This window comes from Homalodisca vitripennis, chromosome 5 (genome assembly GCF_021130785.1).
Source record: "Homalodisca vitripennis isolate AUS2020 chromosome 5, UT_GWSS_2.1, whole genome shotgun sequence".
Classification (NCBI taxonomy): domain Eukaryota; kingdom Metazoa; phylum Arthropoda; class Insecta; order Hemiptera; family Cicadellidae; genus Homalodisca; species Homalodisca vitripennis.
Window position 1 is genome coordinate 185,691,194 of NC_060211.1, and position 25,826 is coordinate 185,717,019.

A 25,826-nucleotide genomic window follows, 5' to 3' on the forward strand; every position below is an offset into this window, starting at 1 on the left:
CATCGCGTCCTGTCCATTCATCCCCTCGCCGACCCTTCATCACAGACTATTCCAACTTTCAGGTATCGTGGTCAGTATTAATTAGATATAACGTGTGTTCCTGTCCCGTTATTGCACTGCATCATCGCATCGCGTCCTGTCCATTCATCCCCTCGCCGACCCTTCATCACAGACTATTCCAACTTTCAGGTATCGTGGTCAGTATTAATTAGATATAACGTGTGTTCCTGTCCCGTTATTGCACTGCATCATCGCATCGCGTCCTGTCCATTCATCCCCTCGCCAACCCTTCATCACAGACTATTCCAACGTTCTGGTATCGTGGTCAGTATTAATTAGATATAACGTGTGTTCCTGTCCCGTTATTGCACTGCATCATTGCATCGCGTCCTGTCCATTCATCCCCTCGCCAACCCGTCATCACAGACTATTCCAACTTTCAGGTATCGTGGTCAGTATTAATTAGATATAACGTGTGTTCCTGTGCAGTGTTCAGGGGTTATCCAGAAAATATGTAGGCTACAAGAGAATAATTATCTATTGCAACACACATTTCCGAAGTTGGTTCCTTTTAAACTGTTCAAAGAGTTCCTGCTCAGAATGTTCTTTTTAAACATATTTTAGATATTCTGCAAGTTTTTTAAGAGTATTCGTGCTGGATGAAAATGTACCGAACGATAAACTCATGGGTTGGATACAGGTGAGGTCGGTAGTTATGAATACTCGATTTGCAAAGTTTACTATATGGTTTTAATTGTGCAAATAAACATAAAAGCACCATTCTAGATTGTAAAAATAAAATAATAATATATTGTGCTACGTTTGCTGCTAAAAGAGTAATGTTGAACTAAATGATATCGCGGGGGTGGGACTAATGTGTTCCAATGTTCTATGGGAATTTTTTGCATACGAACTTAATAATTATTAAAACATTTAAAATTTTACTTCCTTTCACGTTTGGATGTCGACCCACAAGTACGGTTCGTCAGCATCTGGGCTCGACATTGCAGCTGTAGTCGGAAAAAGTAAAGAGTACTGCAGACTAGAAGTCTAAAACATGAATAGTGGTAGCACTCAAAGTTAAAATCAGAGACTCGAATTTAAACTCGGTCTAAAACAAAATCCACGATGGCGTATTATCCATTTATCGAGACAACTTAAAATCCGTGACAACATGGTTTTCGTCAGAAAGACATCACCACACTATTATCAATATTAATCTGCCAAGGTAAAAAACATCCAACCAAGTGTGTTTACTTATACTATTATACAACTTTATTTTAGTGCAAGATCAAGTGGAAGTGTTGGAACAACAGGCCTTTGTTGACATCAATAACTGTGTACAATACTTCCAAAGCCTCAATCTCACAACAAACACCTCATAATCCAACGTTTTAAAATTTTTGCTTTGCGCGATGTTATGGCAACCATTGTGGATCTGCCGTCTTGTTAAGCTGATTCCACACTGGAAGAAGTCCTCTCTACACCGACGCATTCCTAGGAATACACCTTAATCGAGGGTTGACTTGAAATGAACACACATCAATCATTTTTGCGCAAAAAATTTCCTCAGGCATTTATGTCTTGAGATCCCTTAGCAAAATACTGCCCAAGTCAGGTACTGATAACGCGTATTATGGCTTAATTGTTACCCCATATTTGTCTACGGAGTGGTCTGTGGGAGCGTGCGCAAGCTCTCAGTTTCAGAGAGCATTCAAACTCCCCAAAAAAAGCTATTCGAATAATTGCAAAAATAAAATTCAGAGAGTCGTGCAGTGCAACTTTTTAAGGAATTACAGCTGTTAACTCTCCCGTGTCTGTACATTTTAGAAACCACTTTGTTTTGTATGTATATCAAGTGTGCCTTAAACCAGAGGCCGGACATACATACGCATGAGACACGAGGTAGAGAATTACTACGAACTGCAAGCCACAGAACAGTGGTTTTTTGAACACCTGCCCTCACAGGCAGGTGTTAATTTTATTAACAGACTGCCAAATTCAATAAAAAATTCCCTAACGCCCAAGGTCGTTTTCAAAATGCGCCTTAAACACCATTTGGTGTGTCACAAGCATTTTATATATGCAGGGGAGTTTTTAGCATTTAACTGGGAGACCGCCCAATTTGCACGACTGATTCTGCTGTTTAAAGTGGGATATATTGGCGAAGGATGAAGGGTGCATAGTTGTGTAACATTGTATGTGTGAAGAGAATTTTGTGGCATGAATGTAAGAAATTTTAGATTAAAATTAGTGACGATTGCAATACATTGTAATATTGGTCGCTGCAATAAAGTTGATTTGATTTGATTTCCTTATATTACCATTCAAAATTAGATGTCTCGCATGAAAGAAGCTAAATGTATAATACGAAAATATAAATTTTATTTATGGGACACCAAGCGCGCGAGGTGGTTTTTTTCGGCAACCAAGATGTGTCAGCTACAAATTTCTCGAGTGGACAAAAAAAATAATACCCGTGCCAATTAGGTTAGTAATCCGCCAAGAATTTAGTTTTTCCAAGAACATCGTATGTAACTTATATTAACCAGTAACGAAGTAACAGGGTTGCGAAGAAATATGTATATAATATAAAATACAACTACTAAACAACGGTACAAGAATATGTACCTGTAAAAACAGGACTCTCGTCGGGGCACTTTTTTTGGCAAAAAATATATCACATTTTGCCATCGTGACCACAGCCAAATATACTAGTCATGAAGATGTTTGGGCATACTCGAGGCGGTGTTATCAAGGTTCGTCTAAGTGTTTGGGTTCCCGTCATTTTAAAAAACATTGCTGACGTCAATAAGTATTGCAATAACTTTGGGCTCATTATATGAAAATATACTTTACTCAACGGATAGACTAAAGAAAGCCCATAATGCAATATTCCACATATACAGGTGAAATGGAGTGTTGAGTTGTTTTTTGAGATTGGTCATCGCCTAACTGAAATATGACAAACTGTGACTGTTACGGTAGGTAGGTATGTAAATGAATAAGTTGAATACCAAAACTGTATTCAATTCACCTAAAACATTACAGAACTGGAATGTAAACAGTTAATGACATTATTAAACAGTGCATATCGGGAGCTTCTCCGCAATTACATGTAGTTGTGACACATGAGATAATAACACATATTAATAACACAAAACATGATATAACACATACATGAGATAACACATTTTTGTATTTATTTAACGAAACCTATTAATACGCATGTAAAAAATATTTAGAACATTTACTATGCCCGACTATGACTATGTTTTAGGTTTGTGCCCCAAAAATCGACCTGTGAATATTTGGTTATTTATAATTTAATGTTATTATGTTGCGTTAAAATGTTTCTGTTGTATTGCCAAGGATGTGTTCTACTATACAATATAAACACGGTATACAACCCCCCCCCCACCTCTCTTGCTGGTTCTAACTATACAATATAACACAGTATACAACCCCCCCCTCTCTTGCTGGTTCTACTATACAGAAATATAACACGGAGTTACAACCGCCCCCCCCCTCTTTGCTGGTTCTACTATACAATATAACACGTTACAACCCACCTCTCTTGCTGGTTCTACTATACAATATAACACAGTATACAACTCCCCTCTCTTGCTGGTTCTACTATAACAATATAACACAAGTATACAACCAACCCCCCCCTCTCTTGCTGGTTCTACTATACAATATAACACGGTTTACAACCCCCCCTCTCTTGCTGTTTCTACTAATACCAATATAACACGGTTACAACCCCCCTCTCTTGCTGGTTTCTACTATAGAATATAACACAGTATAACAACTCCCCTCTCTTGCTGGTTCTACTATACAAATATAACCACAGTTACAACCCACCCTCTCTTGCTGGATCAACTATAACTACAATATAACACAGTATACAACCTCCCCTCTCTTGCTGGTTCTACTATAACGAATATAACACAGTATACAACTCCCTCTCTTGCTGGTTCTACTATACAATATAACACATTATACAACTCGCCTCTCGTTGCTGGTTCTACTATACAATATAACAACAGTATACCAACTCGCCTCTCTTGCTGGTTCTACTAAACAATATAACACAGTATACAACTCCCCTCTCGTTGCTGGTTCTACTATACAATATAACACAGTAATACAACCCCCCGACTCTTGCTGGTTCTACTATAAAATATAACACAGTATACAACTCCCCGCCTCTCTTTGCTGTTTCTACTATACATCAATATACACAGTATAACAACCCCCCCTCTCTTGCTGGTCTCTACTACACAATATAACACAGTAATACAACCCCCCTCTTTTGCTGGTTCTACTATACAATATAACACAGTATACAACCCCCCCCTCTCTTGCTGGTTTCTACTAATAGAATATAACACAGTTACAACCCCCCCCCTCACTGGCTTTAAACCAACACTAGAGGGAGGTATACCGCTCGAGACTGATACAATATACGCGTAGAATTCCCCCCTCTCTTGCTGGGTTCTAAACCAAAATTACAATCCCCCCACTCGTGGATTCTTTAAATTTAATCGCTACAGAACCAACCCCCCCGAGATCTTGCTGGTTCTAACTTATAATTTTTAACGGTGACAACCCCCCCCCCTCACTGCTTTTGTACAAATTAGTGAGTGACAGAAGCACTACGCGTGAAAATAGAAATAAATGAAACAGCTTTCTATTTTTTGTATGCGATCGATTTGTAGTTAGTTAGGTGAACAAACTTGTGGTTGAAATATTCTCGGATCGCTCAGACCACAATCTTGGCAAATTACACACGCACAAAGGCCGGGCTGGTGCATTGGTTGTCTTGAAACTGCGGCCTTTTGTTCTTTGCTTTAGTTGTTCTTTTGTTCGCTGATAGGCTCATTGGGCTGGCTCTTTCATCCTCACCTATATTGAATGGAAAGTTCGTCTAACAATTTGTGAGATGAATCATTATTTTGGTTTAGCGTCATTGTATAGTTTCCACTCGAAATGCTAGTAGTAAAATTGGAGACTCAATTGTTCAATAATATTCGTTGTTAAATACGATCAACCTCCGAGAAGTAAAATAATTATCGGTAAGTTAATTGTTTTTCTTTGCCTGTTAATGTTGCTATTCCTGTTATAAGCAACTATGCCAGTATCCATAAAAGGGTATCATTGTCAAAGTCAAGTTGTAATTTAGTTAGATTTTAATCGTTTATAATGATACAGATACTAAAGGTTAACTCTTTCCCTCCTAAACAAACAGTGGTTTGAGGTTATTTCGACAATGTGAGTAGCCTGTTCGGCTAGTGCGTTGATCACGTACTAACAACATTGGATATGAAACAAAACGACTAAGTGTTTGATTGCTTGTTTAACCAACATTAACACGGCTATAATTTTGATTCTCTAAGAATTGTTTGTTATTGGTAGGCTAATTAATGCCTAGAAAATTTGATAGTACTCTCAGGAATGCTGAGATGGGAATCATTTAGATTGTACTGGTAATGTCCCATTTGTACTTGAGTGAAGTGGATAACGTTAATCCTAATTAAAAATACGGGAATGTTCACTTGCCTATTATAGTAATTTCATATTTATATTAGAAACCATGGGTACGAATTTTTTATCTATAAAATATTATGAATATTATTATAATTTAAATAAATGGATATAAATATCAATATTTTACAAACATAAAAGCAGTACATATTGATTTATTTGGTCTATAAAGCAATTAAAATTGGCCAACATGTTTTAGAATATCTAGGCCAAATCCAAATATATTAAGGTATAAACAAGAAATTTTAAATTTTTAACCAAATTCTTGGTTTTTCGCAAAGCAATTGGTGGTAATTTAATTTACAATATTGGAAGTTAAAGGAATTATAAGCAGATGGCTTGCTGAACTTACTACTACGACAGTGTCTAGATTGGCATAGAGTAAGACTGGCTGTAGCTGCGCTGGTTCTGGGGTGGAAATGGCCGAACCACTGTCTGATGAATGGCTGGGCTCTCCACAAACGCTGTCTGATGAATGACTTGGGCTTCTCCACAAACGCTGCCTGATGAATGGCTTGGCTCTCCACAAACGTTGTCCTGATTATTGGCTTGGCTCTCTCCACAAACGTTGTCTGATGAAAGACTTGGCTCTCCACAAACGCTGTAGCGCTCTCCACCCACTACTCCGCCTCACTGGCTCCACCAACACTGATTAATCCATCATATTCCGCACACCTGTTTTATCGTGAGGACTCGTGCAATCCTGCCCTCTGTGTGTGCTTTTGTTTGCCAAATTGTCCTGATTGTAGACTGATAACCAAAAATTTAAATAATCGATATTTTATCGCTTATTTAAATATTTATACATACCGTATGTTTTTATTGAATTCAATTCATGGTGTATAATCGCAAAATAATCACCGAAGAAATTTTGAAAGCGCCTGCTTTTACTGAATGCAAAGTGTGTAATACAGTACCGTACTGGTATTGCGTGTTCAGCAATGCAGGCGTTGGCTTGCTCATACATCAATGTCATCCTAATCCTGGGAATACCTTCTCTTGCTGAAAGGAAGCAATCCAAAGTTCACATGCGAATGTAATGGATAAGTAGTTAAAATAGCTGTCTTCTTTCATGCACGTTCTACATGACTATGAGCCGAATTTACCTTATCTTAATAAAGTTATGATTTGTATAAAATGTTGATATGTTTAATTATCGAATATAAATTATTAACAAATTATACAATCTGTGTACTCGAGTGCAGTAGTACAGATTTTGTTTTAATAATGACGAATGTAATTTTATTATTCTCTTATTTACTAATTTTGACATGTTTATTCATGTAAAAATGTACTTGCTTATGTGCTGTGTATGTTTATGCGATCCTTGTATATTTTATTTATAGGACGAAACCTACTACATGTTTGCACGTTCAATAAATAATGTTCTTAAGTCAACTCTCGCGTTAGATTTAAATCTAAATGTTCTTGTTATTTTTTTTTTTTTTTAATTTTGTTGACATTATACATTAGATTCAATGGAGGATTATGAACAATACTTTTGATCGAATTGTGACCCATTTCCGTCAATACTTAAGATACTTTAATTTGTTAATAGTCATTGAACAAATCTTTACAACATATTTATTTGGCCAACGGCAATGCCTTTTTAAACTTATGTAGGCTACACCGTGTGAATATAAGCTATGTAATAATAATTATAATTATAAACCTTAATAAATATACGTATAACAACAATAAAGTCCATAATGAGGAAACAGGACTTGAGTATAAATTTAAATATTTAATTCAAAAACAATAAATTCAACAATAAAAAATCTTTAAATGAAGCAATAACAGATTAGATATAATATCAGTTTAAAAATAATTACATACAACAGTAAGTAAATAACTAAGACAAAACAATAACAGCAAACAAATATAATTATTACAAATACAAATATAATCAACAATGGAGTGCATCTAATTATAACGTGGAGGGGGAAATAATCATGGACGGGGATGACAAGGAATTCCTCAACAATTATAATTTTGTTCCAGAAAGTGACATACTTATGAATCATACTTATAAGATAATTTTGATACAATCATAAGCTAACAAACTGTATTAAATTTTAATTTAGTTGAAACAACTGTTTGAATGTAAGAATAACTTAACAATTTTATAAATGTAAAAAATATCCTTTCTCAACTTACTTATAAAAGAAAACTAATTCTCAATCGCAATCAAAGTAAGTATATAAGTTATAACAAAGGGGAAAGTTTGCGTTACTTAAGGTTCTTAGATTTAAAGTTAATCACTTGCTTATAAATATATAATACAACTAAACCAACCGTAATATAAAACAACGATTTGTGCTTCCGTAGTTTGAACGTTACAAAAAAAGTAATCCGCCCATGTAATATAGATATTTTAGTGTTTTGTGTTAAAACTTGGAGCTCTATCGAGTCAACATAACATATTTACTGTTAATACATGCAATGTGTTTAAGAATCAATTTTATCCAAATCCTTTAATTTCAATATTTAACTTTAATTTTAAACAGTTTAACACATCTGAATGTATACTTTTAGCCTTGCAGGATATTTTCTGATTCATCTATATATATAAAAATGAATGTTTGTATGTTTGTCCTTTATGGAATCGTGAACTATTGGACCGATCATGATGAAAATTTGTACGTATATGTATTTTTCCACGGAGAAGGTTTTATAAGCTATGCCCATCCCTTTCCCGATTCAGGATTCCGCCCCACTGGTTACAGAAATACCCATAAGAAATGCATTGCAGCAAACATATGTTAACGTCTTTTCAAATTTTTAATCAGCTGTTCTTTGTAAACATATATTACACTTATAGTTTTAAAGCATAGAGTAAGCTTAAGAGAAACGACAAATTTTGTTTAAACTGTTTCTGCAATCACTGTTAAACATAGACTTTACTATCCAGATAATACAATTCAAATTTGACGTAAAAATTCACCTTTAACTGCAATATTTATTTAATATAAAACCATGCTCATGCTTGATCAGAAGAGCAATGCAGATATCATAATTACTATCTTACGTTGGCTACAAATATAAAGAATGTTATAAAATCAACCTTAGTTGTTTTTTTTGACAGAAGTATGGTTCTCAAAACTCCGTGTGTACATATTCTCTCGATCGAGACAACAAAGCAAGCTCAATCGTGGCATCGGAGATATAACTAATTTAATCTAAAATTTATTATAGTAAAAAAAAAAATTTACTAAGTAATATAAGGACTTCGGTTCTTAAGATTTGCGTGCGAAGCCGTGGGTAACAGCTAGATAGAGGCAGGAATATGGTACATACCTTCATAATACGCCCAAGAGGCTCACGATGGAACGACTATCAATTATCTCAGCAATGTTTAGAATGTGATAGAAAAAGAATAAGTGAATATAGTGTACTGTTTTCAACGGGAAATTGCGTGCGAAGCCGCGGGCAACTTTTGCAAAAAATTATTGAAATGCGCAGCAAAGCGCGCCGGGCCCGCTAGTTGCTTTATAATTTATGTACCTTATTTACACAGGGGAAAATAATCTTATTCGCTTAAAAGTGTTTTTGTTGTTTCAAACGTTTCTTTGAATTAAACTATATCGGAACTCCTTTTTTAACAACTATTTGTAGCGAAAACAATACGTTTTTTAAGTTTATCCTCCTTAGTTTTCCAGATCAACCGTGGCAAGATATGGACAACACAGTTAAATATTAGACATATTTCACTGTGGAGAGCTATCTTCTGTTAAACCTTAATTAGTTCTTACAAGTTCAACGTTGTTGGTTTATACAGCCTCTTGTTATCTTGTTACTTTATAATGAATTCTATTATTATTTGACTTAATTCGATAACTCGTTATTATTGTATTTATACAATGCCAAGTACCATTGGAATTTTAATAAAATCTATAAATGGCTGGTAATAGTAAGTAAATGTATTATAACTATACTGGGTCCATGCATCTGGCCATACCACTTACAGAAATCTATTTCTGTGCAAAATCATAATTTTATCGTCTCCAAAATTTAATATATCTAGTTGATATTAGCATCCATAGATTCATATTAGAGCTCCATGAAATTTTAATTGGACGCAGATATAAATATCCCATTGTAAGGATATGAAAGGTACAGTTCAAAAAAGTACGTAATATTTGTGTCTAGTACATTCCCTGACGACTGCCTGGTCAACAACCCCAAAATAATAAAACTCGCCAGTGGTTATAGAAATAAAACTCTGATTTTTCTCTGATTAATGGCTCAGGACTCCCAGCACCTCCTCCACCCCCATCATCTCTCCAACGTTACCACAGAATTTTCCTCCCAATCGCCCCTAAATCAAGGACAGAACCTCTGGCCACAATTCAATCACTGTGTCATCAGTCGCCCTGCTGGAGTCCAGCCAACCCTAACGCCCTGACTGTTAGTTCCCCCAATTTCCCCACAACCACAACGCGAGATTTCAGTCAAATGGAGATATTAGTTGCATGTGGCAATAGATTCCTGTTCAATGGTAGAATTCATGTACTCCAAGTGTTGCTGATCTCCGTGTGTTATAGTATATTATGTATACCAAACATGCAACCTAAAATCTGGAAAAAACACGAATAAATAGTAAAAATAAACAGAACACACCATGTTTGTTTGTTGTGTTTGAATAATACCAAAGAATGTCACATTTTTTTAATTTTGTAATATTTGAATAAATAAACAAAATTGACTTTTTTCTTAAGCTTTTTTCAGAATAACTTGAATTCACACCTATTGTAGAATAACGTATATATCAGGCGCTCAAAGTTTTATGACATAAGTAATTGAACAAAAAAGAAACAGATATTTCATTAAAATAGTTTAAAAGATTTCATATACTGAAATAAAATATTTGAAATTGTAAATAGACATCCAACACACGGACATCACTAAACTCCTTCCAGACGCAGACGGGCTGTCGCTGCGCTAGTTCTGGGGTGGAAATGGCCGAACTGCTGTCTGATGAATGGCTTGGCTCTCCACAAACGCTGTAGCGCTCTCCACAAACGCTGTAGCGCCCTTCACTCCGCCTCACTGGCTACACTAACACTGATCAATGCGATCATATTCCGCACCTGTTCATCGCGAGGACTCGTACAATCCTGCCTCTGTGTGTGCTTTTGTTTTGCCAACTTTTCCTGATTGTACACTGATAAAAATGTAAACAATCGATATTGTATCGCTCATTTAAATATCAATATATTTACTGTATTTTTATAGATTAAAATTCGTGGTGAATAGCCGCAAAGCAAACACCGAAGAAATTTTGAAAGAGCCTGCATTTAATGAACGCAAAGTGAGTAATACAGTACTGTACTGGTATTGCGTGTTCAACAATGCAGGCGTTGGCTTGCTCATACATCAATGTCATCCTAATCCTGGGAATACCTTCTCTTGCCGAAAGGAAGCAATCCAAAGTTCACATGCGAATGTAATGGATAAGTAGTTAAAATAGCTATCTTCTTTCAGGCACGTTCTACATGAGTATGAGCCAATTTTACCTTTTTCAATAAAGTTTTGATTCGTATGTTTAATTTTTGAGCAAATATATAAATTATTAACTCATTGCTCAATTAAGTATTGCAGGCAGTGATACGGAAATATTTTCACTCATTATTTTGTATTGGTTTTTTTTATCTTTTCCTGAATTATCGACGGCTTGGCCATATGTATTGGACTATATTCATAACAATTGTGTGTTAATTATTTTTGCAATAGCAGTTTGACATTAATAAGACTTTTTAATTATGTATCTCACTTTTCCAAGATGTTAATATTCAGTAAGAAATTAAAATTATTACATTAACAGTTTTTACATTGAAGTAAATTAGCAATTAATTTTAACCCTTAACAAGAGGACATGAAATTAAAGGCAAATGTTATTTTCCTGTACTGTTTTATATAAAGTGTTGTAAGTAAATCGATAAATCAATACTGTACATGTAAACCTCCCAGACGTTTGATAATTCATCTTGTCTGGCCACGTCATGCGGGGAGGGGGTGAGGGGGTGCCGACATCGCCTGCTTAGATGCTTATACATTCACTCTGCTGCCACATCAGACACTTGTTCAGACATTTCTACAATCAATTAACCTGTAGAAATAGTCGTAACTTTCGTGTTGTGCAACGCTTGTTACTTAATTTACTAGCGGTAGGGTGTGAACTCTTGGTGTTATTTGTATGTGGCTAGGACATTCATACCAATTATTGCAATACAACACAGACCTACTCAGTAGATATGTCGTAAAACCACAAGACACTCCCCCTTCTTGTCTCCAGCCATAATATGCTCTACATTTGTTAAAGAGAAAGGTTGCAATCCTCAAGTCCATTGAGACCAGGGGCGTACATAAGTAGAACTCAAGGGGCTCAAGCCCTCTCTTAAAATGTTTAAAGACATATGTTCAATTCACACCCGGTTATTTGGTTAAATCAATCACCAGACAGAGGCTCTACTAAGGAGCGTTACTATATCTTAAGAATTCCATTCAATAACTCGTATTTCGGTTAAAATATCGACTCTTTATAATTTATATTTTATAAAACCGCAAATCGACTGTTACTTAACTATGGTTTATTGGTGCAGTGAAACGAACCAACTACGAGGGCCCCAGGCTTACATAAGCTAAGCGTACCTTCTTCCTAACGCATGTCATCCGCACATTTTAGCGCTTAAAGTAGCAGTTCGAAATTACGATAAAAAATGTTTAACACAACTGAAAAGCTTACAAAATCATATTTACTTCCTGCTAGGCTTTACGCATTTTTGATCAGATAAATTAACATGTTGTATTCTTATTCTCGCCCAAAATTTCCTAATTTAATCGTAGTTAGTTCTTAGTTCATAAAATGTTGTTCAAAACCTAGTTTGCTACAAAAAAAACCTTGAATGTGAGAGGTAACAATAAAATATTCTGACTTTCTGAAATTCTCGCGGTCTTTCTCCTACTCGGATTTTGAAACATTAATTGGGTAGGGTACGATAAGCGGACCCGGTTTTTTATATCGAAGAATGTAATCATCGATACCTAATATTCGCATTTCAAATCCTAGACTATCAATCGATATAACAGTATCTATAGTCCTCAATAACAGTATGTTTTAAATTAAAATATGAATGTAATATTTACAGTGATCAAACAAATTATTATAACCAAAATTAGGAAAACTGAAGACGACCATATTTGCTCCTCTCACAGTTACAGTTGTTTCTTTCTCACAAATTTCACATAATGGGTTTTTCGGTACGAGTCCAACATGTTGAAGTCACAAAAAACATGTCTTATCATCTTTCAAAGCAATGTCGTTTAGTTTTCTAAAATTGACTGTCATTTTTAATAATCAAATGTTACTTATAAATAATTGAAATATTATATTACGAGTATTATTTGAAAGTGTTTAGAGCTGTTGATGTAGATTATTTAAGTTAATTGTTCAAAATAATTAATCAGTATCGATTGATTATATCGATGGTTATGATTAAGTAATATCGTTTGCCAATTTCGATATAAAAAAACCGGGTCCGCTTATCGTACCCTAACCCATTAATTCTCTTTAAAAAAAATTGCTGCCGTTATATAACAATAATAACTACGCGACGTACCACACGTTAATACACATGGCCAACTTCTCGTCCGTTAACTGAGACATATTACAAATAATGATTATAAATAAGGAAACCTGCCAGAGATCGTGTTACAGTATGAACAGTGTTGCAGAAGTCTGTAGAGTCTCCCAGATGATTACTGTAGTGATGTCATGTCGTGTTCATTACTGGTTGTGTCTTAATAACTTCTCACATGTCAGATTATTGACAGACAAATGACAAGTCCTTCGACAAGGAAGTTAGTTAATGAACGTCCGATACTCGCCCAGATCAATGAGTTGTCTCGTCTAATTAGTGTTTATCAGCTACCACATTGTAAGTCCGTAAAACAAAATAATTCACAGTCGGATTTAATTTGCGAATCGAAAATAATACAATTAAATGTATTGAATGCCTCTATATAAACTTAACAGTTACCTATTTAAATATACGTTGAATCTAGAGGGTGACAGACAAACCCTAGGTATAGGAAATAAAATATTTTAATTTTAAATGTTTTTGAGGATTTGACGATTATCGAAATAAATTTGAAATTTGATAGCTACATAATTTTACCGGCCAATGGCGCAGTGTAGCGGGTACGGCGGTTATTATCGCGAGATAACCGAATCAAGCAACGTCGAGCGTGGCTGCTGCTTGGATGGGTGACCACTGAGCGATCCTGTCCTTGCAAGCAGCCCGCCTGCCCGGCCATTGGTGGTGGTTCGGAAGTCACCTTTAAGCCGTTGTTCCCCAGGTTAAGTGTTAGAGAGGGCTTCTTAGCCCTTACTTCGCCTGGTAAAATAAGACATTCTTTACTTTATAAATGATAAGTATCTAAACAATATCCATAGTGTAAAGGTCTTTTTTCTTATTATTTAGCAAAAAGGACCAGTATTGTTACTATACTGTAGATTATTCAAAGTGGTATTAAAATTATAAAAAGTAATATGTCATAATTATTATTATTAACATGTTTTTTACATTACATACTTTTTATTTTAAAAAGTAAAAATCTATACAAAACTTTTTGATATTCGTCTTTAGCTACACAATTTATTAAAATATTGAAAAAGTGTAAGTTGTCTAATCTGTAAACGTACGTTTCTGACTCATATGGTTTCATTACAACAGATTTGAAACATATAATGTATGAAAAAAGATCAAATTAAAAAATCGTATATATAAATAAGGACTTTTGTAATAAAAACAAACTTGTAAGATTCCATCGTATGAGTTCGTATTTTGCATGCAATGAATACATTTTGTGTACTTTTATTGCCGCTTCTGATGTGTCAGGAATCAGTCATAAATCAGCCACAAAAAGCAACAGGCTTTACTTACTTTCAAGACCGAAACGGAGGAGCGATTTTCAAATAGTAGTTGTGGTTATGTTCGGTTTTGATGAGGACGACGCGAAATGTATTTAGTTTCACAACATAACATAACCTCAAATGGGAACAGTTCAAATAAGTCAGAAACTGTTTATGACATCTTGAAGCCTATAATAATTATAGAGAAGCATTTTAGACACTGGGACAGCAAATCTTTATAAAAAGATAAAATAACAAGCAAAAGAATTTTGACAAAACTTTTGGGGTGTTCCTTCATATACAAATTAAGAATAGTGACATAAAATGTGTTTGTTATTGAAAAGAGTTTACAGTGATCTCACATTTTGCTCTACTCCATCCCTGTCCGACTGGTCAGCAGCCCCAGAACAACAAAGCTCGACAGTTGTTTATAGAAACAAAAGTCTGATTGTTCTCTGATGAATAGCTCCAGGACTCCACCCCCCACCCCCCTCCCACGGCCCGCCGACCGCAGAGTCGTTCTCCCAATCGCCTCTAAATCAAGGATCTCTGGCCACAATTCAATCACTGTGTCATTCGTTCCCCAGCTGGGGCCCCGTCAAACCGACTGTCCTCACTTCGTCTGTTCATCGCAATCAATTTCTCCAAACCCATAATCCAAATTTGAATGTATAACTGGTCAAATCCATTGGAATGGTTAATGGATTATTGACGGAGTCCATATTTCGTATATTGCAGAAATGTTATTGTTATTATTATATGTAGTTTATGACCTTTTAATTAGTTACAAGCAACTTGCATGTTGCACATTATGTTGAAAGTACTTGAACACATTAAACCATTTGACTTTGATGATAACAAAAAATTGCCAAGAAAATGAAAGGCCCAAAATATCTGTTAACAAGAAGTAAATGAGTCATCAAATAATCACAAGTCCAAAAACAAACTCCCGTAGATGCCATCGTTTTGAAGTAATATTTGAAATACGCGAATGTTGTATAGTACCTTCCTATACACCTATACACGGCAAGATCTTGATACTGCACCAGTATATTAATTGTTATTTTAACTCGATTTATACAAGATCAATGTTTTCAAGTATATAATAAGTTCGTGTTGGTTGTTAATATTCACTTAATTTATTTATTCGTAGACAAGATGTGTGATTGAAATGTGTGATTTGTTAGGATTGTGGACACATGAGCCGAGATGGTCGCTGAACGCTTTTCTGTGTGACAGTCTACATTAGAACTGTCCCGTATAAGACAAAGTCAGAGGACTGGTGGACAGCCAAAACTGTACTGTACACTCATGGTAGAATTATATTCCTGCACTTAGTTAGGAACAGTTATTATATACGAACAGTTCTAGTAATGTAATATTTGTTAGTTGGTGTCCTTACAATTTTTAAGGAAATTATAATAAAGTTTATCTCAGTTCATTAATTTCTAGATAGTTGAACGTATTTAACAGTCGAATTATTTAGTATTGACAATATGTGATAGTACGCCCCACCATATGTCGTACAGTATAACAGACTGTGCTCATAGCTCATTTCAATCTGATAGTTACGATACCTGTGTTACTTTGTCAGTTATTGTTATTGTAATCAGTTCGTAAAATGAATGAAAAATGTTCGCTAATGCCATCTACTGTTCAACCAAACTCCATGAAGTGACTTGCACTATTATCGAACTCAATTTTGTCTTTATAGAAATTTAGCGTTTTGGGAAACTTCAATAAATATACGTTTGTTCTCAAAATACCGTGTGCTTTGCTGACGCTCAGCCAAATATTGAATTCAGTAACTGATAACAAAATCAAATGAAGCTCACAATCCTGAAATGCCCAATTGAAGATTTTCTAGATTGACTTATTTTAGAATTTCTTTTCTACTTAAATTTATCTTTTTTCCTACGTATGTAGATACGATGTTCCGATGTATAGTTTAAAATAATAAAGCGATACAAAACAACTATAATAACAAATAATCGCTTTGTGATCATTTCGTTTTGAAGGCACATCATATTTTTTGAACGACTGTCAAGTCTACTTCTAACAAACAGTGACAAGCCTTTGACACAGACACTTTTATATTGAAACTCACCAAAATAACAACTGTTCCGCTGAACTTTATTGAAGTTTATTTTATCATTTAATCAATCAACCGTGCTCACCTCTGATCTCTCACTCTTTGAAGCAACATTAATTACTCTCGTCTGTAAAGCTTCTCTTAGAACGTTTTAAAATATTATTTTTGCTGAGATGTCAAACTGTTAAATATAAACTACACTGATGTGTTGTCTTCATTTCAAAATACGATTAATTTATTATTATATCAAAATAATCATGGCTCGGATAAAAGGATTTCTGACATTTTTTATAGGTTATAAAAGGTATAACACAACGTTTCGAGGATTGGAATCTATCCTCTTCGTCAGGTGGGCTAGGTAATAATACATACAAAAGTAAAGACCAGAACAAGTAAAGAAGGAAAAGAAAAGGGCTCAAGTATACCCAAAAGCTGCACAGGATGTAAGTCCCAATCACAAATCACAAGAATGAGGATCACAAACACACACATCACACCAGCACAGGCTACAGTGGGATAAGTCAATAACAAACTTTACACAAACAATCATTACCTAATCTGCGATTTTCATATAACTGCCAATATTATGTTTACTATTAAATACAGGCTCTAGTATGGGATAAACTGAATGACTTTGCTAACGGAATAAAAATGTTTTTCTTTTACAGTCAAACAAAAAGAACATAGGGAATTTTCTTTGCCTCTTCAGTAACAGTTGGCCAACCTGTTTCAGACTGTCTCCACCTGCAGCTGTACAGAGATAGCAAGGATCGCTACAAGCAGGGACAAACCAAAGCTTCCCTCTCACTCCAAGACTTCCTCGGCGTCTATTCTGGTATGTAGTGAACCAGTTTCTTATAGATTATGTTTAATGATTAATCCAAAATGAGTATTTAGGAAACATAGTGGAATGATCTAATGATTTGACAAGAGAAGTTGTCAGCAAAGGGCAATTCTGTCCAACAATGTATATGATTTCTCAAGGATCTGTCCTGAGAATATTTTTTTCCTGACTGAAATCTCCCAGAACTAATCCTACAAATTATTCTTTTTTACAAACACTTATGTGTGCAGATTATAGTTTTATAGTAGCGTTAACAAACAAAAAATGTCCTTTCTCGCACCTTAAAGGAACAATGTGTATGTAACAAGTAAATACCTATAAAAATTGTATATATCAATGAGACTCAGTTTATCAATTTTCATCTAAACCGTCACATGGCATCAACACATAGATGCTTTACAAATTGAGTAGCCTTTATTGAATGGTGACATTCTCTCAAAATGTTAATTATCAGGATGCAAGTCAGTGTATTGTGTATTTCAACTGTACTATATAATATATACGGGAGTGGGCCTTTTTATTAGAATTAAGAATCAAGAATTTTATTGACCACAGGCAAATACAGTCTGAATTTGTCTCGTATATAAGATATAAGCATTAATAACGTATAATAAAATCAATCAATTAGCAGGAATGAGATTTAAACATATTTAAATAATATCACAGTTTAACCTACAACTAACATATATTAAGGATATCGTTAAAACTATATAAAAACTATTTGTTATGGAGGTAGGATGCTATGAAGGATCAGCCAATTAAAAAAACTAAGCAAAAACATAAAATATTTCAAACTAAAAATAATCATTTGTCTCTAGAGAATAGTTCTGGATTGTCCTGGGTGTGTTCAAAAGTACGAAGGGAAGTATTTAACAGGATTGCGTCATGATCGGACAATGCGTCATGACACTAGCAGTACCCTACGGCGGTGAGAATGTATAAGTTGGTAAAAGAATTATCCAAGCAAGTTCCTTTCTCTTAGTTTTTACCAGGATGTGTTACATCAAAGTCAGCAGGCTGCATGCCAAAAGTGCCAAATATGTTCCAAAGTTCTTGCGTGTCATATTCACTTCAATTTATGATAAATGATGTAGTCATCGCCGTGACTATATTGCACACAGAATAAGCAACAGTCAATTCACGTAAAAAGGTCATGCAGTCTGTGTAAAAGAACAATTGTTATTTTGGCCCACTCCCGTTTTCTCCTTTTTGCCGCTATCTTGTATCTGCCGTTACGCTTTCCGTTTACTATTGGCCTCTAGTCAGTCGTAGGTGGTTGGTCGGCGAATGCAGATCTATTGTAACCTGTATTTTGTAGTTCAGTTTTAATAATTAGTGTTGTGTTGTGTTATTATTAAGTAAATGTTTTAAGTGTTAGGTTAAGTGTTAGAAAGAACTTCTTAACCCTAACTTCGCCTGGTAAAATAAGACATCTTTATTTTTACTTTACTTTTTTAGAGTCAGTGAAGTTGACATACAACATGGTGGTTGAATCATGACTTATGCATGCCACAACGTTCTGGTGAAGATATGTTTATTTTTAACCTAGATTGCAATTATATGTTTGGTTAGTTATTTACCTGAAGAAGAGATCAGATTGTACATCTCGAAACGTAGATTTGGCAACCATTTTTCGGAACGATGCCAAATGTTTGGAAATTCCTGTCTTCTTTCATGCTCAAAAACTAACTCCAAATAAAGATAATGTTATTTAATTTCAAATAGAACAATGATTCCTTCAGTCTCCATTTTCCTTTTTTAAGCAGTGGACCTATGTTACTGAAATCTGGAGAGTACCATGAAATTTTAAGATTAACGAAACTGTATTGGCTATTCCTGAAGCAGTATTGTTATGTTTTTTGTTTCCAGTGTAGATGTTTTAGGTTTCAGCCTATTAATTTGTGTTTTGATCAGGTTTCACCCTGGATAAGGAGTCCAACACGATAGCCATCATCTGCCAGGACGTGACAGTAGTTCTGGCTTTTGACACCAGGGAGCGCCTCATACAGTGGCAGGTCAAGATAGCCAACAATCTCGGTGAAGGTAAAAAAACTGTTCTGAAAAGTTACTTCTAGGATCACAAGATGAATTCATTTCTAACTGGCTTCTCTGTCTTCAGTAGCATAACTTAAGGAGACAACAAGTCATTTGCTCCTGTGATTTAATTTATTTTTTTGTGTGTCAAAGTTAAAGGACTCATTACCAATAACTACTTTAGTTTTATGTATATATTAACAGTATTTTAAGAATTACAGAAGTGGCTAACTTATTAGATTTATTAAATTTTAATTTGATCATGTTAAAATATTATATTAATTTCACCACATTGTTTAAATGTAATTATTTCTTTTATTTTTTTTATTTTTAAGGTAATACTTAATTAATGTTTTAAATTTTACGTTGTCACAGGTTAAGTGTAAGAAAGGGTCATGCAGCCCTAACTTTGCCTGTATAAATAAAGAATTTTTCATTTTTTTCCATTTATTTCTAACGACAATATACAATATTTATGAAAAGCTAGAAAGCGACTGTCAGTAGAAAGTGACTGTTCGTATTTACATAATATAGCCTATCTGATAAGAAATGTATTGTCAATTGTGTAAATCTATTGCTGTTTTCCATTTACATAATACCAATCAGAAGTTTAGTACCTCAGTACAGCATACATTATCCAAAATCAGTTACAAGTTAATAATAATATTATTATAATAGTATTTGTCTTAAGGATTCATACAAATCATTCACAATGTCAATTTAGCAACTGAAAACCGTGTCAATATTCTAAACCAGATAACCTCTTAATAAAAACCATTCATTTCATGAATTTGTATTGGTCTTAAACTATTAATATAGATCTCAATCCATATTGTTTTACTAGTACCTATATAAGACATCTCTATATAAAGGGTGTAACAAAAAGGTTGGACTGGCTATGCATTTTCAGATTTTATGTGTGATTCTATGCTAAAAATGAAGAATAACTTTTTCCTATTTCCACTTTGTTTAGACACTAGCCGCCATTTTTTATTAACAAATTATTATCTATAAAAGTAGTAAAGCTAAAGAAACCGAATTTGGCACATATATTTGGATAGGTAAGAGAAATAAGATAATTATGTTATTTTCTTTAGTATTAAGGAAATGGTGTCTGTTGAAAATTTAAAGTCAAATAACAAAAATCCACGATAGTTATAAAAAAATTTACTAGACACCAACTATTTAGAGAATTTTAAAGTGGTCGTGCTCGCTTATGCCTTAGCGGATGTCGTTGAAAGTAGTACCGTTGGAATTGCAATAAAATTCTCCTAATTATTGTTGTCTAGTACATTTTGTTTATAACTATACTGTTTTTTTCATTTGACTTTAAAAAATTTTAACAGACGACATTTTGTTAATATTAAAGAAATTAACAAAATTATGTTTTATTCTCCTCTTACCCATTCAAACCTTTGTGCCAAAGTTGGTTTCTTAGGCTTTACTAATTTTAGAGATAATAATTTGTTAATAGAAATACAAAATGGTGGCTAGCGGCTAAACGAAATGGAAATTGAAAAATATTACTATTTATTTTTAGCTCAGAATCACACACAATATTTGAAAGTACATAGCCAGCCCAATCTTATGTTACACCCTGTATAATAAGACATTTCCCATAATTCTATGATAAGAAACAAGTAAGTAAAACTGCATGGGGTTTAATATTGTTCTTCTAACGAAACATTAAAGGTCATTTAACGACAGCCTGCTCTGAAAGGCCAGTCATTTCCCTCAGGATCCAAGGAAATTTAAAGCATGTCACTCAAGCTCTCGAAATATCTCCCTTCAGGTTTTCTCTTAAAATGGACCAATGAACATAACAGATGGGATTAAGGTAGAGGATAAGAACAATGACCTCATCTTCACCCAATCTCTGATGTTCCTAGACGAGCAGTTCCTGGTGCAGGTGTCGACAGCCCCGGCGAGAGGCAAAGTACCTCCAGGTCCTGCCAGACTCCATGTGCAGGAACATCGCTTCTGTCTGACAGTCGGGGTCCCCCCTCGGCTTGTGGGTCACTGGCAGGTTCGCCAACTCAGGTAAACAAGTAAAGATACAAATACCTTAGTTCAATGTGATGTCAATAGTTAGCAACCTATGGTTTACTCTGGTTTTATCCTGTATTACTTACTACCCATTTTCCAATGTGGCTTCAAATCCTCCAACGTATTCCTGCAACTTATGTCAGCTGTCCATTTAAAATCAGTATTGATATATTTTTGGTGTAAATTATAAACATTAGTGACTCAAGTGTGCTACCTGGAATTACACCATAGTCTATTTTAGTTCCATTACGTGTTATATTTGATGTTGTTATCTATTTGTGAAATAGCTTTGGAACCACGAGTAGGCCGTGCCTCTAACAACTGTGTGTTCAAACTTTTCAAATTATTCTGTTGAATTACTAGAATCAAAATTCTTTTTTTTGCTTTAAATAGATGAGAATCACGTATTTGTTGACCGAAATTGCCGTCCATGTATATGTTGTTAGTCTTGAGTTTTTTTTATTTCAGTGTCACTGGGTTTACAAATCTCAATTGCACAAAGTTTTCTGGACCTAATTTCTACAATGCAAACCTTGCTTTCTTTCAATTCTTTCAGGTTATGTGGTTCTACTATAGTTATTTTAAGTTAACAAAATTCCATTCTCTGGGGAGAAAAAAAGGAGAGGCCGATTTCTTAAGTTTTAAATCTTCCCGTCCTCTGACCAAGGATCTTGTCAAACATAATAAGGAGGAGAATTGGAGCAGTACAAGGTCGATGGTACTGATAAAAAGTGCTGTCACAGTATGGATTTGAACCTGCGTTGTCTCTAATTCAGAACAAAAGTCCAACGTCTTAGACCCGCTCAGCCATGAGCTGTCCTGTCCTAATTTCTAATGCTGTTTATATTTTTCTGTTCTCTATTGTTAATTTGATTATAAAATTGTACAACTATTAATATCAGCATTGCTCTGCACATTGTCTGTACAGGAAGTATGGACTGGTGGATAACAAGTTCTGTTTCGAGGGTGGCTCCAGTTGTGGCAAGGGAGAAGGGTTGTACGTCCTTGTCACTGATCAGGGAGAGAACATCACCAGAGCTTTCCAGATGGCGGCAGAGGGCAGGCTGGCCGTGCGCAGGCGACCTTTGGCCAGAAACATGTCAGGTGTGCCAACTTATCGTATGATCTATCTTGTAAATTGTGAAATTTTTTGCTAAGCACTAATCTAGAGAACGACTAAACCATTTCGGCAATTTCTTTTTGTAAAATATTCGTTGAAATCGGAGGTATTTTTTTATGAAGAGAAATATCAGGAAAGTCTCCCGGATTATTCAAATTCTGAAAAAATTTAATAATTATCTTTTATAATCCAAATTTAACTGACACCAAACAGCTGTTGATATCTTCAACTGAAGTTCATCAAAGAGGTTGAAACATTTCCTTACATACAAACAGTGCCTGATCAGTAGTGTAATGGAAGTTTACGCCTGATTGTGCCGGTGACAAATTAAAAACAGCTAATGCATTATAAATACTATTTACTGAATCTGCCAAATACTTGATGTGACAGTGATGACGAGTCCACGCCGGAGCATGCACCCACGAGTTTCAGACCTGAGCTGCGTACAATCGGTAGACTTGACTACAGACAGCAGCTGTGGGTGTTCCCGCAGTCACGACGACCTCCTGGGCTGGCCCTCAGCAGAACTGTGGTCCTCCCGCTCCCAGAGGTGTGAGTACGCAGACGCAGCCTCCACCGCTGACTATGCAGAAGTGAGTATTCAATACAGAGCTGGGGTCTATGCATTTTGTTAATTCTTTTGTTCTGAACTTATGAATTCTTAGAAAAATCTCAGATAGATCAAACTGACATTTCATCAAATTCTCTGAATTTTCAGACTCCAAAATGTTGATGGAATAGGTGTCTAATTTTTTAAATTAGAAATTGTTCATTACATTAAAATTTGTTTTAAATTAAGCTTTTGGCTTCATTTTTCCAAAATAAAGGGCAGACTAAAATAATTTGAAATGTAATACCTATTTTAAGCGACCCATCATATGAGGTATTATAAAGACTAAATCCAAATGTTGCAAAAGAAAGGAAGAAATTTCTTAATTGTCACATAAAATTTAGTGATGTAGTGACAATTTTATAAGACTACCAACTTTAATCCAATATTTGATGGTTATTAGAAAAGAATCGTTTATTACGTAAATTAAAATATAAATGTACCAACTCTTTTATTAGAATAACATAAAAGTTCTTTTTTTAAGTTGGATTTTGTTTTTTGTATTCTTTAATTTGATGGGTTACAATATTGGAGTTAAAAATCTTACCAAACTTTTTATTTAACTTTCATTGACAAAAATGTAAAGAGGGAGGGTTTAATTTGTGTCTGTCCTGTAATCGAGTATATTCAGTCTCAACTTTAGAATTGTAGTAAGAATCTGACCTAACTTGCAGAAAACAACTTCCTGGAGGGAGAGAGATGGCAGACAGTTGGAGAGATGTGCGAGTTGTATCAGCAAGTTGGGGCTGTTGTCTCGGTCGTCTACTCTCACCACCACACCCGCCTGGTCCATGGACAACTATGGTGAGCATTATCTGTCTCACACACATTAGGTTTACAATCCTATATTATTGTTTAGACAGCTCTATATATATTAGGCTGTCTCATTCAGTGGCGCATCCAGAAATCTTCTCAGGAGGTGTCCGGTACACCGTTGAGTCGGGGGTATGGAAACACCCCCAGATCAGTAGGGGGCCCCATGAAGTTTTTGATATATTAGGTTCTAAAATGGTTATTTCATAAAGAGTTTATCTTTAGTAATATATAACTTAGTCAGTGTTTTGCTATGCATTTAAGAATAGACCTTTCACTTCCACCTGTGGTTGCAGATGCATGATGAACAAAGATGTATGATGATTATTCATGTAATATTCACAATTTCATCGTAAATCATTTACTTTTTTGCAATTCATAAATGTTTTGTACCACTCATAAATCAAATCATAGCATAAATATTAAACTGAAGTATTTCAACGTCAGTTTGTGCCATATTAGAATGTAAAAGTAATCTCTTTTATGTTGATATTATTTTTATAACAACAAATACACTCACAGAAAATATAAAATACAGAAGTCAAACTGTAGCACAGTTCACAGCATGATACGGCCAAACCTAGAAGAGACCAGTCACGGGATCTAGGACTTCACTAGCACATTCTGTCGGCTAGTCATAGTTACTCAGCCTAGACATCTTGGTTTGAATTGGCTTTGAACTAACTGTTTCTGACATTGTCAATGAGATATCAATCTCTTTATTTAAAGTTTAAGATATTATATGAGGTATAAATTGTGTCCAACACTTTAATTTACGAGTTAGGTGGTTGGTCGACGAATGCAGACCTATCGTGACCTGTATTCTGTAGTTCAGTTTTAATAATTAGTGTTGTGATTAGTTTTTTATTAAGTGCATGTTTTAGAGTTAGTGAAGTTGACACACAACATGGTGGTTGTGATTCCTGACTTAGGCGTGTCACAACGCCCTGATATGATTTGTTTATTTTAGCATAGTTTGTAATTAAGTATTAGGCTAGTTATTTACCTGAAGAAGAGATCAGATTGCAGACCTCATTACTTATTTTTTGTATCACTGAATGGCAAATGTCCGGAAAAATCCTGTTTCCTTCACTATCTTTCCATCGTTAAAAACAAAATTCAAACAAAGAACTTTTATCATGTGTTAATGTAAAATATTGATCTGTTTGTTTGTATATCTGCAGACAGGAGACATATGACAAGTGGTTCTGTTTCACTGGCAAGTAACTACGACAGGACTACAGTGTCTTCTATGGAATACTGGTAAGATATTTTTCATAAAAATTTATTTATATAATTTTATTTTGAAATGTAATAAGACTTTAAATAATGTATTATTGTACGTTATAAACAATGATACTATGACGAGTGATAATTTTGGGAAAGTACCAATCGGAAATGCCCCGGCCATCAATGCAGGCTTCAGTAGCACTTTGGCACCACCCCGCAGTTCTGGCGAAAGAAAGAAACACATCCCACGAGATAGTACCAGAATTCAAGCTCAGATTACATCAGCGCTTGTAAAAGTTAACTTTAACTTTGGTACCATACTACTAGTAACATATTTATGATAACCTAATCTAAACCTATTTATATCGCGTAATAACAAGGAGTTGATAGGGACATAGTGGACTCTGAATAATACCAAGGTACTGAAAAATCAAAGTTCCAATGGGAACTTTTCAAGCTAGAGTCCTCTCTGGAAACTTCTGAGGAAAGAAGGAATGACAGAGGTTTATAGAATTGGGAATGAAGATGAAGAGCCAGTGGAATCTGCTGGCCGGATTGGTCAGTCATCTTTGA

General features: G+C 34.9%; 1 protein-coding gene across 1 annotated transcript in view; it reads left to right on the forward strand.

Moving 5' to 3' along the window:
• The window catches only part of LOC124363327, a 274,927-nt gene that overhangs the window by 230,829 nt on the left and 18,272 nt on the right, over positions 1-25,826 (forward strand). Inside the window, exons 3-9 of the mRNA XM_046818573.1 lie at positions 17,290-17,391; positions 19,315-19,443; positions 21,324-21,474; positions 22,409-22,584; positions 22,991-23,193; positions 23,885-24,014; positions 25,208-25,286. Of these exons, the coding sequence (XP_046674529.1) occupies positions 17,290-17,391; positions 19,315-19,443; positions 21,324-21,474; positions 22,409-22,584; positions 22,991-23,193; positions 23,885-24,014; positions 25,208-25,286 (970 nt within the window). The remainder of the gene's footprint in view (positions 1-17,289; positions 17,392-19,314; positions 19,444-21,323; positions 21,475-22,408; positions 22,585-22,990; positions 23,194-23,884; positions 24,015-25,207; positions 25,287-25,826) is intronic.